Source organism: Fukomys damarensis, unplaced genomic scaffold (assembly GCF_012274545.1).
Source record: "Fukomys damarensis isolate Sample0158 unplaced genomic scaffold, DMR_v1.0_HiC HiC_scaffold_21, whole genome shotgun sequence".
In the NCBI taxonomy this organism is placed as follows: domain Eukaryota; kingdom Metazoa; phylum Chordata; class Mammalia; order Rodentia; family Bathyergidae; genus Fukomys; species Fukomys damarensis.
In genome coordinates, this window is record NW_022900933.1 from 3,771,023 (window position 1) to 3,785,849 (window position 14,827).

General features: G+C 38.0%; 2 protein-coding genes across 2 annotated transcripts in view; one reads left to right on the forward strand and one right to left on the reverse strand.

Moving 5' to 3' along the window:
* Positions 1-1,757: 1,757 nt before the first annotated feature.
* Jkamp (JNK1/MAPK8 associated membrane protein) lies at positions 1,758-13,498 on the forward strand. The gene is made up of 6 exons (XM_010615990.3): positions 1,758-1,850; positions 2,386-2,540; positions 5,941-6,147; positions 8,935-9,116; positions 10,698-10,774; positions 13,208-13,498. Exons 2-6 carry the CDS (start codon positions 2,479-2,481, stop codon positions 13,424-13,426), a joined length of 747 nt encoding a protein of 248 aa, XP_010614292.1. The 5' UTR covers positions 1,758-1,850; positions 2,386-2,478; the 3' UTR covers positions 13,427-13,498.
* A 173-nt stretch (positions 13,499-13,671) lies between these two features.
* Positions 13,672-14,827, reverse strand: part of Ccdc175 (coiled-coil domain containing 175) — a 56,346-nt gene continuing 55,190 nt past the window's right edge. The window contains exons 22-23 of the mRNA XM_033766917.1: positions 14,263-14,537; positions 13,672-14,074 (exon numbers count right to left, since the gene is read on the reverse strand). Coding sequence (XP_033622808.1) covers positions 14,470-14,537 — 68 coding nt within the window. The 3' untranslated portion in view covers positions 13,672-14,074; positions 14,263-14,469. The remainder of the gene's footprint in view (positions 14,075-14,262; positions 14,538-14,827) is intronic.

A 14,827-nucleotide genomic window follows, 5' to 3' on the forward strand; every position in this document is an offset into this window, starting at 1 on the left:
GCATGGCCTAGCCCAGGGACTCCCGCACGGCGCACCCACGCGAGACGCGAAGGACCCGGAGGACACCAGGGAGCTGGATGGAGCCGCGGAGCGAGACCCGGAATGGGCGGGCTTCCGCTGCCAGACCCGGAAGCAGGGCGGGGCTTTGGCTCCTGGACCGGGGGCTTCGGAGGCTCAAGAGAGGAACGGGGCGGGGCCTCGAAGTGGAAAACGGAAGTGGGCGGAGCTTGGGGCTAGACCGGGGGACCTGGGCGTGGCCAAGGCGCTTAGATTTGGATGTGGGCGGGTATTGGACCCGAGACCTGGGGTCGCGGGGCGGGGCTTTGGCGCAGTCTCCGGGTTACCGAGAGGCGGGGCTACGGAGGTATTGTGGCCCGGATGTCGGGGTGGTGCCTCTGGGGCCGCTGATACCTTTGCTTCTGCTGGGGAGTTCGCTGTCGGCCGATTTTTTTTCTGCGGGCCGCGGCTTGGGCTGTGGGCGGGAAGGCCGAGCCCTCGCTTGTGCCTTTGGTCCCTTTAACGCCGACGAAACTCATTCCCGTCGGTTGGCATGTAAATGAAAAGCGGGCCTGAGATGTTGAGAAACTTTATTTACATCGAGATGAGTTTGTTAGGCATCTACTAGACGCGATGCCTTTACAGAAGCTTCCAGTTCTTTACCTTCTGGCTTCTCAAAAGATCTGAAACAATTGAGTTTCATGTACTTAGGAAAGGAGAAAGGGCCGGTAGACCTAGGAGTCTTGCGTATTGGTGAAAAATTTGGGAAACGATTGTTAAAGTGTAGTCATATATGACTATTTTTCCACGTTAATTCACATTTAGGCCACAGTTTACGACTTATAGGCAGTATTTTTAGAGGGTCGAGACTCCCATCTGTTCTGTCTCTCTGAGGACCTTTAGTGGCTGTAGCCCAGTGCAATGCGACACTCAGAAGATGCCTATTGAATGAATGAATAGAGTCAGATGTCATCTATGAAAACAGCTCCAATAATTTCTCCCGGTTGACAGGGTCCAAGATGATCTGTAGGTTTGTTTGTTGTTGTTGTTGTTGTTGTTGTTTTTGGGAGAGCTGGGTTTTTGTTGTTTCTGTCTTTTGTTTTTAATTTCCCCCAAGCTTTGAGATCAGGGGATTGATTCTAAGGCAGTGGCTCTCTAATATTGGTCAGTGCCCCAACAACAATCTTCATGAAATTTTTACCTGTCCTCAAATGATAAAAACGAGGACGATGTAGGAAGTTTTTGTTTTTGTTTTTAATAGTTGAATCTGTTTAAAGGCCTGTCCTTTATTCTGCATTAGTGTGATTAAGATGTGTTCTATTCTGAACAAAGGAGGTAATAGAGTGTATGTGCCTGATATCCTGACTGGGCAAAACAAAAAGTGCTGGCCTTCCCTCAGTGCCTTACGTTTTTTAAAAACTTGTTTTTTTGAATTTTATAGTCAAAGAAATTTTAAAGTCTACTCTAGTCATGGGGAGTGTGTTCTTGGTCCCTCAGAGACATGCTGGGTCAGGCTTTGAGTTCTGGGGATCCAATGGGCCCTGCTGGTTGGGGACCTTAATCACAGGGCACAGTATTAGCAGCAAGGTTTGAATGTAACAGTTTAAAAGAAGAAATTTAAAAGTGCCTGAAAACTTTTGTCTAATATCCATCATTTAAAAAGTTGTATTGAGGTATGTCTGGCAAATGCTTCAGCGGTTATTGCATTATTTTTTTACAATCACAAAAGATGTTACTATACTGGCATTTGTTTTTAAAAAGCTGTCGATATTCAACCAGCATGCCTTGGACTTTATTGTGGGAAGACCCTGTTATTTAAAAATGACTCAACTGAAATATATGGAGAATGTGGGGTAAGTCTGATGTTTGTATATTATTTCATTTGTGTCATCTGTTTGCTTTTGAGATGTTTTCACATGTAGAATCCTTTTTTTTGTAAGCCTTAACTTATAAGAGTAGAGAAGCATTAATAAAATCCTTACATTTATTCGAATATTGAAATCTGTATCCAAGCAGGCACAGTGCTACTGAGTTACATCCCCGGCCCATTGATAGTTATTTCTAGTTTTTAAATGACTGGGTGCAGTGACTTACACAGTAAGTTAATGTTACAACTCCAAAACATTTCTGTGCAATTGTTTTTATACAACGTTACTAACTAGGTTTTCCAGCACACCTTGGCTATTTTAGTAACTAAGTAAAAGAACCTTTTATGATAATTTTTACAGATACAGCATACACAGTGTAGATTCTTATACTTATTTTTTAATTTCTAAAAGCTCCATGTGTAAATTTAAATGTTTAAACTAAAATAGAATATGCTATACAACTTCTTGAGGGTGTAAATATTCTAAAACGTGCGTACATGAAAATGTCTCTGTGTTGTAGGTCTGCCCAAGAGGGCAGAGAACAGATGTACAGAAGTACTGCCGGCCTTGCACGGAGTCCCCGGAACTTTATGACTGGCTCTACCTTGGGTTCATGGCTATGCTGCCTCTTGTTTTACATTGGTTCTTCATCGAATGGTACTCAGGGAAAAAGAGGTTAGCACATTCTGTGAGCGGATGGACAGACTGATGTTGGCTTTATTATCATTCATTTTGGTGCTGGGGATCCAACCCAGGCCTTGTGCATGCTGAGCACATTCTCTCGCACTGGTAGGGTTAGCGAATTGGGGGGTGGGGGAGAAGGGCTAGGTGTAGTTCAGTGTGAATGGCCTGGTTTCAATGCCCAGTACTGCCAAAAAAAAATTACATCTTACCATGTGGCGTGAGACTTTACTTGTCAGCGGCTTTGTTTGTGTTTAGAGACAGGGTCTTGCTGTATAGTGCAAGCTGGCTTTGAACTCACTGTGTAGCTCAGGCTGGCCTGAAACTTAAAATTCTCATGCTTTAGCCTGCAGATTGCTGGAATTACAGGTGCACACTGACACACGAAGCTAGCAACAGCTTTTGAAGTAGTTCGGCTCAGGTACAAGGAGATGAAGTCCACTTTGAATGGTTGTGTGAATTTTCTGGGCTTAAAGTATGTCTAACAGGAGCTGGCCTGTCCTTTATAGCAACTCTGTAAGTGTAGTTTCCAGGGTCCTGCCTGAGACATTCCAATTCCTGGAATCGTTTAAGTGAGGAAAATGAACCGCAGTGTTTTTATCCGATATTTATAGTTCACTTACAGTTCTTTCCAGTTCAGATATAACTTACCAACCAGGGTTTATCGTATCATAAGCAGTGTTACTGAGCAATACAGTTGACATTCTACCCTGGTCAGATTTCCAGAGGAGGAGCTAGGGAGTGACTTGATGCTCATGCTCAGGGAAATGTTCCGAAAATACTCTGCACGTATTATCTAATCAGAATCTTTAAAAAAACACAGAGACATTGAGTAGAGCCAGTTGTTTTCTTTGTTTTGTTTTTCAGTTTTTACTTGAGATAGGGTCTCACTAAGTTGCTAAGTTGCCCTTGCTGAGTTTGAACTTGCAGTCCTCCTGCCTCAGTCTCCCAGAGTGCTGGGATTACAGGCAAGCACGACCATGCCTGGCTTAGCGTCAGGTTTTTAAACAGATTCATAGATCCAAAACAGAATAAACAGGATATCCTAAACAGAATAGAAAAAGTTCATATTTGTATGCACTGTAATTACAACGAGAATACTAGAAACACAGTGGCCATGCAGGAGAGAGCCAGGGGCTTCGTTCAGCAGCTCGCTTGCTGCAGCCCTGTGAGTTAGCCACGTGCACACTTTAGTGTGGTGGAACCTTGGAGTGCATCCCAGATTGACATCACACAGCACAAACAACAGCCTCCCTGGGCCCATTTGAGCCACAAAAAATAGAAATAATCAGCGGATGTCATTTCAGATCACTAACTTACAGGGTAGTGTGCTAGGCAGTGATGGGTGATAGAAACTTTGTTCAAGTGGAAGAATCAAAAGCATTTGTAAACTAGGCATTGGAAATAACAAGAAAGTTTAATAAAGAAGCTGGCTCTAAGATAAATATAAAAATTGGTCATCTTTCTATATTCAGAGTACTCCACAAGTACTGTTAAGTCATTCAGACCAAAGTAGGATTTATATTGTATTTGACAAGCTAATTTTAATATTACATGGGAAGAGCAAAAGGCCGAGAATAGCCAAGATCACTGAAGAAGTGATGTTATTATCCTGTTGCCTCACATATAGATAAATCGATCCTAGGAAAAAGTAGAGAAGATAAACTCAGACCAATTATATATGAGACCTTGTATTGTAGAAGCAGCATGGCAAATTTTTATTTATTTTTTTGTACTGGGGATTGAACTGGAGTCCTTGTGCTTGCAAGGCAGGCGCCGGAACCACTGAGCTAAATCCCAGGCCCAGTGTGGCAAATTTGGGGGAGAAAAGATTGCCTGTTCACAAACACTTTATTTCCATTTTTTCATTTTCTCATATTTTTTTCTTTGCCCTTATTCCCTTTCCCCTACCCTTCCCTCTTTCCCTACACCTTTAGCCCTTTTCTTCCTATTTCACATTGTTAATTATCCCATTAGGATCTTGTATACTATTATGGGATTTCACACCAGAGAAACTCTTCGGTGTTTTTATACCAATAAACTCAATAAAAAGAAAAAAAAAAGATTGCCTGTTCAATAAGTGCTGCTGGGATAACCGTACTACATGTCCACATAGCAGAGGGTAGAGTTAGGTGCTACAGTGGGGTCTGTTAGTTACCACTCTTTTGTTGAAACACAGTCCCTGATGTCTGAAGCCTACAGTAAGGGCGGTTTATCTTGGCTTGTGCTTTCAGAGGTTTTAGTGCATAGTTAGAGATATCAGGGCCAAAGGGCAAGGTGGAGAAGAGTGCTCACTTCATGGCAGCATGGAGGGATCAGGAAAGCCTGGGAAAGAGCCAGAGAAGAAGGGGCCCAGCAGCAGGTGTGGTCCCCAAAGTCACTTTCCCATGCCCACCAGGACACGCCCAGAAGGGTGTTTTACTAATCTCTTGGGTATCCCTCAAGCCATTGAAGTTGGCAGTCAGTATTAACTGTCAAAGAGAGTTAAAGATTGAAAAGTGAAAAGCAAAATTTAAAACATTGAGGAGAAAAATAGGGTAATGCTTTCTTTTCTTGAAGTACAAATGAATTTTTAAAACCAAACTTTTAAACTGACAGAAATTTTCAGACAGCCATCTATATTAATTTAGAATATGTTCATAAGAAGACATTACAATAAAGTGAAAGTTGAGCCCCAAAACTGAGAGGAAGACATTTACAGTGTGTTTAACTAACAAAGCAGAACCAACAAGGTGTGATACACCCTGGATTCTCAGCAGCAATAAAAATGACTGAACTTTGGCACTACTGCCATGGATTTGAATGGGGAAAAAATCCTGAAATGACTTACATTAGAGTGGTAGTAAAAAATAAAGCAATGTTAGACAGAGTAGTTTGGAAGTATACAATTGGGATAAAAACTTTAGAAAAGGTGATAAAAATAATTTAGCCTACTAATTGCCTCTAAGCATGTGGGACAGGGAGGAACCAGAATGTTGTACAAGTTGTTTACGATGTTCTAGTTGCTGGGTTATATGGCACTTAGAGTGTTTATTATATTATTTTCAATAATTAATGCATGTTATCTTTTATGTACTTTTATAAAATAACTTAAAATTACTAAAAATTTGAATAGCAGTGACAATATACGAAATTGTAAGGTAGGTTTCTAATTCCTGCTCCTTTGTGATGCCTTTGAATAATACTGGGGCAGTGGTCTACAGAAGGAAGTGATTTATCCATTTTTAGGGAATAAGCCCAAAATACTCAAGTCATTTTCACGTATTTTTCACTTTTCTGATGTTTCAGGATTTCGGTTAAGAATTTTGTTTGTTATCCACACCTTGAACCTCGTGTATGCTGAGCAGAGCCGTCCTGACCCTGCTCGGTGAATGTGCCTCTGCTTTGTCCCCAGCTCCAGCGCCCTCTTCCAGCACGTCACTGCGTTGTTTGAGTGCGGCATGGCAGCCGTTGTCACCCTGCTGGTGAGCGACCCGGTCGGTGTTCTCTATATCCGGTCCTGTCGTGTGTTGATGCTCTCAGACTGGTACACGATGCTTTACAACCCAAGCCCGGATTATGTCACCACGGTGCACTGTACTCACGAGGCCGTCTACCCGCTGTGAGTATCTCTTACCTAACAGCGTCTTTAGAAACTGAGGGGTGTTATACATAATATATTTCACGTATTCCCACAGATTGAGCATTGTCAATACCTCTTGGCACTGGGGGAGAGACGCAGCCGTTGTTTTCTTCTCGTTAGGCATACGTAGCATGAAGAAATATAAAGACATCTTAGTATAACAGGAAAGGTTTGTGTTAATATTGAAACATATATAAACACTTCTAAATGAGCTTTGTCTCTCTCGTGGACTCTGAAAGAAAAACCTTGATAAGCAACAGCGATACGGTATTGTCACAGAGTTTGGACTTTATTTGAAAGAGTATGAGCTTTGGAGAGTAAAGCGGCTTGGATGTAAATTCAGAGTGTGCTGCTGTTGCATTGATAGGAGGGTAATAGCAACCTCTTGTGACCTTAGTTTTCCCATCGGTAAAATGAGGATAATGATACCGTATCCAGTGCTGTGAGGATTAACCAGATGCACACACGGTAGACACCGTGGTGGTGCTGTACATCGTGAGCACTTAGAGTAGGTGGCCTTATTGTTGTGCTTCGGTTATGGTTTTATCATATTTGTGTTTTTTTAAATAAATCTAAGGGCCCGGGGATTTAGCTAGCTCAGTGGTTCTGCCGCCTGCCTCGCAAGTGCTACGACCCGAGATCGGTCCCTAGAACCAGAACAAAACAAAACAACAAAGAAAAGTAACATGAAATAAGTCGAAGATTCATTAGAAGCTTTTGTTTTACAAATACCACATTCTTAAGATTCTATGTAAAATTATGTCAGACTACCTGTTTTTAGAATTTTTGTAAATTGTTGATAAGATATGTTTTTCTTGCTCAAGGTTGAACAGAAAAGTATATTACTTTGTTCTCATAATTGTTGCAAGTTTCTATTACATACTATGCTTAATGAAGTTAGTCCTTTTCATCTAATTCTTAAAATGTCCAAAACACATACAAACATATATATAAAAAGATAACTTTCAAAAAACAAGATCGAGACATGGAAATATAAAAATCTCTTCCATGCCAGCCTTTAAACTCTTCAAATTATTTATGAGCATAAATAAAACAATACTTTATAAATAAAAGACCCATAAAAGGCCTACAATGTCCTCTTTGGTGATTCTTCAATTCATAGAGCTATAACCCTCAGTTTTGGGTAATCTCTTGTCATACACTGTCTTGAGGACTTACAGAATTTAACCTGGTCCTATTTAGAAAGCTTCAGAATGGAATTGCTTATCATATTTAAGTAAGGTAGAGTTATTTTATTAAAAATAAAATTAGACTCACTTACTGGTAGTCATGTTCATAGTGTTTACTGTGAAAATAACAGATTAAAAGAGACATGGCAGATAGATGCTCCCGGCCCACCCTGCACCCTCAGTAGCCACTTCTAATTTTTATTTATTTATTTATTTTTGGTGGTAGGGATTGAACTCTGGACCTTGTGCTTGTGAGGCAGGTGGAAGAACCACTGAGCTAAATCCCTGGCCCTGCCACTTCTAAGTTTAAGTGCCATTGGCTTTTGAAACTGCAGTGGTGATACCTAAGTCAATTAGAATTGCCCAGTTTGTTAATTCAGAGTACACACAAGTGAATAGCATTATAAAATCATGGGTTGAAGAATCCAAATAAATCAGCTCTGTCTGCTAAATCAGTCAAGGGAGTTCAATTATTTAAGAGATGCCAAGCTTGCTGTATGCTAATCAAGCTAATTATGCACTGTAGGAGCCTCTCAGCAACACTTGAAGCTCTCTCCTCCTGCTTTCTCTTGTCCTGTTGTTTTGCTATTAATTAAATTTAATTTGAAGTTACTTTAGGGTAAGAAATCTAGTAAAGAAAATAACCCTAATGAGTGGAGGGGGGGTAATAGAGCCATGTATTTAAGGGCTTTCTTGATTTGCTTTGTTTTCTCATCATGACTTTAATTTTTTCTCATGGAAATATGTAAAATTTAGGTATCTAAATTATTATTTAAAGTATTTATATCTTTTTGTTTCTATTGAATTTTTAATATTCTTTGACTCATAAAATTATCTTTTAACTTATAAGGTATCTTGTGATGTTTGATGCTTTTGTTGATCCATCACAAATGTACTCTGAAATTAGGTAGTTTCTGTTGTTGAGTATTCTTTTCCTGAGTTTTCTTTAAGTGATCCCATAAAAATCTTTATACATAAAGTTTTTTTGTGTATCCCTGGTATTTCCCTTTAATAAATTTGTATGGGGCTGGAGATTTAGCTCAATGGTGCCATTCCTGCCTCTCAAGTGCAAGATCATAAGTTCAATCCCCTGTACCACGTGGGTGGGTGGGGTTGTGCAAGTAAAGCTGATAGGTCAAAGGGTATAGAAACTTTCAAGGTTTTTTGTTTGTTTGTTTGTTTTTTGAGGCAGGGTCTCACTATGTAGTTGAGACTGACCTAGAATTTACTGTGTAGCCCAGGCTGGTCTTGAACTCACAGTGATCCTCCTGCCTCAGCCTCCTGAGTGCTAGGATTACAGGTGTGCGCCACCAAGCCTGGCTTTCAGGGTCTTTTTGATATGTATTTCCAAACTCCCAGAAAAGGAAAGGGTGTGCATTTGTTAGCCATCAGCGAGAATCTGTTTGGCCAGCCTTCCCCGAATGCCAGTGTCGGATGGGTAGAACTAAGACACTTCTGAAGCCTTTGCTAGGATCTCTGATGAACAGATAGCAAGAATCAAAAAGCGTTCCCCCATATTGTTTATTTTATTTTCTCCCCATATTGTTTAAAATGTCACGAACCCTTTGCTTTACAGGTACACCATCGTGTTTATTTATTATGCCTTCTGCTTGGTGTTGATGATGCTGCTCAGACCCCTCCTCGTGAAGAAGATTGCGTGTGGGTTGGGGAAGTCTGACCGATTTAAAAGTATTTATGCTGCACTTTATTTCTTCCCGATATTAACTGTGCTTCAGGCAGTTGGTGGAGGCCTTTTATGTGAGTTTGATAAGTGAAGTCAATGAAATTTTTTATTATTATGTGTAAGAAGCAGTGTTTTCTCTGAACTTCATTTTGCAGACTTTAATCCTTGAAAATAAGCATTATTAGTATGTGTTTTTGCTAAAGCATATAATCAGTCGTATGGAATAGAAATTGTCAAGAAATTGTGGGCAGCTAATTGAAACTGATTTGTTTAGGGAATGCCTTACATTTGAAGCTCATAACCATATGAGAAGATTTTCAAAACCTTAGAAAACAAAGAGTAAAAACTTTTTTGCATATGATATAGATGCAAGTTAGTCTTGATCTATGGTTCACTGTTACACAGTAGTTTCTTAGTTTTTTTTCTCCTGGTACTGGGGAATGAAACCAGGGCCTTCACTGAGCTATATCCCCAGCACTTTTTTATGTTTGATTCTGAGACAGGGTCTCACTAAATTGACCAGGCTGTGGTCAAACTTGCGATTTTCCTGTCTCAGCCTCTCAGGGTGCTGTGATTCAATAGCAACATTATTTAGCTGCTTATAAGTTAATAGGTAACATTTTTTTAAATGGCTGAGAACCCAATTACAGTGTATGAAATAAAAACTTTTACTCTCAAACAAGTTATTCATTAGTAAATGAAAATTAGCTGTTATTGATAATTCAGGATTTCTGGGTGCTGTGTGCTGTATTAACATTTGAGATTGTTCCAAATGAGTTCCGCAGTGTTGAATGATAAGTAGTTTCACAAATTAACATTGTTTTAAAATCAGTTTTTTTAATGTCTGAATGTCTGTTTTCATGTGCTATAAATTTAAAATATTTTAAGAGAATGGTAGTGCTTTGTAGGAAAAAAATTTGCTTAATGTATTACAACTACTGTATTTGAAGTAGAAATTTCTAGAATTTCTAGAATTTTGATAGTAGGGTTAATAAAAGATCTATTCATCCTCTGAGGTTTATTGATGAATGAGCTTTTTGATAAGCATTAGTTAAAGCTGAATTACTCTTACAGATAGATTTTCTCAACCAAGGTTCCCATACTGGACTATAAAACATAAAATTGTTTTAATAATTATTTTCTTAATACTTCCAAGTTTCATTCATTGCTAGTATCATTCTAGATGCACAGGAGAGAAGTTAATTCTTTTTGTCTAGTGGATGCTTTAAGCTGGGGTCTTTAAAGCTGGAGCAAAGATGGATTTCACCTTTTTAAGTGGTTGGAAAAAAGAAAAAAAGAAGACTTATTCATTAATACGTTAAAGTTATATGAAATTCACATTTTACTGTTTATAAAATTTTATTAGAATGAAGGCATGCCCATATACTTATATGTTTTCTCTTGCTTTCACAGTAAAACTAGATAGCTGGGTAATAAAAAAGAGGCTATATAGCCTAGATGGCCCAAAACATCTACTGTCTAGACCTTTCCAGAAAAAGTTTGCTGAATTTGTCTCAGGAATTTAGGACCAAGTCTCATAGAACTTGTTGAAAAAGGATTGGACCGTAGGGAGAGTTATACTATTTTAATTTATTTGATGGTTTGTTCAGAAAATTGGTTTACTTTCCATTGTAACACCAGTATTTGTCTTTCAGATTATGCCTTCCCATATATTATATTAGTGTTATCTTTGGTAACTCTGGCTGTATACATGTCAGCTTCTGAAATAGAGGTAGGAAATCTTTTTCTTTGTTAACTTTTTGAGAAATTTTGATAAGTTTGGGCCAGGGGTTTAGCTCAGTGGCATCACACCTGCTTTGCAAGTGCAAGGTCCTGAGTTCGATCTCCAGTACCAAAAAAAAATTTTTTTAATAAATTTGACAGTTGAATAGTACAAGTGATGATAAGGTCTAACTGATTGTTTCAGTAGTCCTTGGCTGACTGATACCGTTTGGTAACTTTGCGCTAATTGTATAAGTTTATGGAAGATGGTATATATTGTACTATATGTTTCCATGGGATGTTAGCAAAATAATGAAGTAGACAGGCTGTCCTATCCAGTATGGTAAAGAAAATTATTTCACATAATTTACCCACATAGCAACATATAGTTATTGAAATAGTGATACTGATTAACACTATTTTGTTTTACTGTATATTTAACTAGTTTTAAGCTATATTTTATAATAGCCACGCTGAATCATAATTGTGCATTAATTTCATACCCATCCAATCTGTATTATGTTTTATCTTGATTATAGATACTTACTTCTGCTCTATAATATCTCCGATGCTTGGGTGATTAGGAGAACACACTAATAATAGCCACATTAGTTCTGATTCTGTTCCTCTTTTTAAGGTATCCTTTTGGTGTCTCCTAACTTTAGGATTTCAGTGGAAGGCCACAGGAATAAGGAACTTTTTTTTTTTTTTTTTTTTTCTTTTTTTTTTTTTTTTTTTTTTGTTACTGGGGGATCGAACTCGGGTCCTTGCACATGTGAAGCAGGTGGTAGAACCAGGAACTTTGTTTTTTGTTGTTTTACATTGTATATATATATTTATTTTCAGAGTTTTTGTTTTGTTTTTTTGGTACTGGGTTTTGAATTCGGGCCCTTGCGCTTGCAAGGCAGGCAGTGAAACCACTGAGCTAAATCCCCGGCCCCTCAGAGTATTTTTTCAAAAATGTCTTATTTTTTGTAGGGTCAGTGGGGTAGAATAGAACATCGTGTCATCATATTTATATTTTAAAATATTCTATTTTTAAGGAACTAAGCCATTATGAATCAAAAATATTAACAATAAATGTGAAGTAATAGTGTATTCAACTCTATAGGGAAAATGTATTAATCAAAATGGGCATTTTTGCATGTATTTGTTCATATGCAGTCTTCTCAAATTGTCTTTCTGCAATATAATAATGTATGTTTCTCTTTGTTTTAGTGTCATTTAAATGATAGCTATTAAATACATTAATATGTCAGATTTAAGAATTCAAATTTGAGACTGAACTTTGAAGGGTTAAAAATCTAAGACCTTAGGGTCTTACCTACTTTATTAATCTGATGCCTTTGATCTCTGTCTTAAACTGCTCACTACAGTTGGTTAGATATGTATTTTCTTATGATTCGTAACTTTTTATAAAGGTCAACCAGAGAAAATAAGTTAACTATTTGGATTGGTTGCTGTTGACGGCTCTTTTCTAATCTATTAGTGAGCGAGTGAGTGGGGGAAAACACCTAGAAATCTTAGTGATTTATAGTCAGTAAAAAGTAGAGGGACCACAATGTTTTTATGCTGTTCAGTTATTCCCATTTATAGACTGTCTTCATTTCTTTTTTTTGTAATCTTTAACCAGCACTGAAATATTATTAAAGAAGATAGAAAGTTAGTTTTGACACTTCTATCACTTGTAGGGAAAGGTTTGGATATTTGAATAAAATGAGGTTTTTTAATTTTTGTTATTGATAAGAAGTATTCATGAATTTCTGAATTAGCTTGAGACTTGGTTCTTTGCACCTGTTAGCCTTTCTTATGTAAAATGTTCACCATTCTTCATTTAGCCCCTACCTATGAATCAGGGAAAGACAGTTTAGTTCTAGATGAGCTGATGGGCCGTTTAAAGACGTGAGAAAGTTGCAAATTACATGTGAGTGTGTTTATTGGCACACGTAGAGGTTACTTTTCCATTAATCTGGTCCTTCCAATTTCTGCATATCATAGAGTGTATATTAAAGATTAAAAGAAAATCAGGATCTGCATGTCATTTTAGCTCTCTTCTAATTATTCAGGCAGCAGACTCCAGGACTGGTAGAGGTTAAGAGGTTGGCTTTATGGACCTCCTCTGTCCCACCTGTAGACTCATAGGTACAGGGTATCAGGGCGGGAGGAAGCCCATTGGTGTGGAATTTCTAGTTCACAGAATTAGGACTTGACAGACAGGAGTTCTTGTCCTGGTGCTGATGTCGAGTACTTTTATTACAGTAGAAATCCTTAATTTACTCACCTCTGAAGTGTGGTGGATAGACTGGATGAGTTTTAAGTCCTTTTTAGCTCAAATATTTTATAATTCCAAGGTATGATGACTCTGAAAATAAATAAAATATCTAGCAGATTCAGCCTGATAATCTGTATTTCTTTTTTTTTTTTCTTTTATAAAATGATATAGAACTGCTACGATCTTCTGGTCAGGAAGAAAAGACTTATTGTTCTCTTCAGCCACTGGTTACTTCATGCCTATGGAATAATCTCCATTTCCAGAGTGGATAAACTCGAGCAGGATTTGCCCCTCTTGGCTTTGGTACCTACACCAGCCCTTTTTTACTTATTTACCGCAAAATTTACCGAACCTTCACGGATACTCTCAGAAGGAGCCAATGGACATTGAATACGCAGTGCCAGAAGCCTAAGAAGTATTCTTTTTTTTTTTTTTTTTTTTTTGGTACCGGGGATCGAACTCGGGTCCTAGGGTTAGGGTTAGGCAAGGCAGGCCACCAAACCGCTGAGCTAAATCCCCGCCAAGAAGTATTCTTAATAAAAACATTAAGAGATTTTCAGAAAATGTATTAGGACTCTTTTGTCGTACACAGCAACAAAACTGTCGGTGTACCGTGATGTTTGTGACTTAACATACCTTATGGTTAGGCTTGGGAAACAGGAAATGTCGCGATACTCTGTCCGTTAGTAGAATATTATCCGTCACACTCCAGGCCTATGAGGAAGTGAGCCCTGTCATGCTTTTGTGTACCTAGTAATGGCTTGTTTTTGTTTCATCAAGCAAACTTCACTTCAGACATGGAATCTGAAGTCCCTAGCAGCGGGTATTGTGCAGCTTTACAATTTGTTTTTTCACCTGTAGTGAATTACAGACATACTTGTGAAGTCTGATAGCAAACATGGAAATAAAGTATTTTGATTTTGATAAACTATTTATTTTCACCAATATAGTATTTGGGTGGTGTTGCAAAAATAGAGCTTAATTTGTAGACTAGGTTCTGTGTTTAGTTCGGGGGTAGACGTGTTTAGATTATTGCTCCTGTAAAGAAAACAATGAAAAAAGTGTAAGTACAAAAACATCAAATGTTCTGACATTTAATTGTTTTTTGCCATATTAAATATGAAAGTAATTGAAAAATGTTAAGCATTAGTCTTTTTTTTTTCCTCAAATGAATAAATGCATATACTCACAACCACGGAAGTAAAATTAAAATATTCAGGACTTACCCTAGTCTGACCATGTTTATCCACTGTATTGTTTAGAAGGCTATATTTACTTTTTTGCTACTTGATAGGGTTGGACAAATCAATTAAAGCTCACATGTTGAAGACTTCTGTTAATAAGTGCAAAATATGAAAATAAGTGTGCTAATTTTTCTTGAGTTTTGTTTATGCCTTTTGAATTCACAGCAATTATATCTTTGAGTTATTTTGTTATTCTTTTTTAATACATTTCTTTGTAAGAAATGGACTCTTTTTGGTCTGCTTGCTTTTCTTCTTTGCTGTAAGAATAAAAAAAAATTTTTTTTTAAAAATTCTGTTTATCTCACACAGGTTTGGTGGCTTATCCATTAAAATTGTGAGTTGCCCCAACAATCTTTATTTGGATAATCAGTTTGTTGGGTATGCGGGAGGTGCCATGAATTTGATTATCAGGACTTCTAGTTCTGTATATTTGAAGTCATTTTCTCATATGCCCTGTTCTAGCAGAAAAATATGTATGCAAAAGAAGAAATCATGCAAGAAATTATGGTTACAGGTCTTCAAGCAATTTCAAATATACTTAATATTT

Coding starts and splice junctions, on each gene's coding strand:
- Jkamp (XM_010615990.3), top strand. CDS start 2,479: ATGGCTATGCTGCCTCTTGTTTTACATTGGTTCTTCATCGAATGGTAC. Junction 2,541..5,940: donor TGGTACTCAGGGAAAAAGAG/GTTAGCACATTC, acceptor CTTTGTCCCCAG/CTCCAGCGCCCTCTTCCAGC. Junction 9,117..10,697: donor AGTTGGTGGAGGCCTTTTAT/GTGAGTTTGATA, acceptor TTTGTCTTTCAG/ATTATGCCTTCCCATATATT.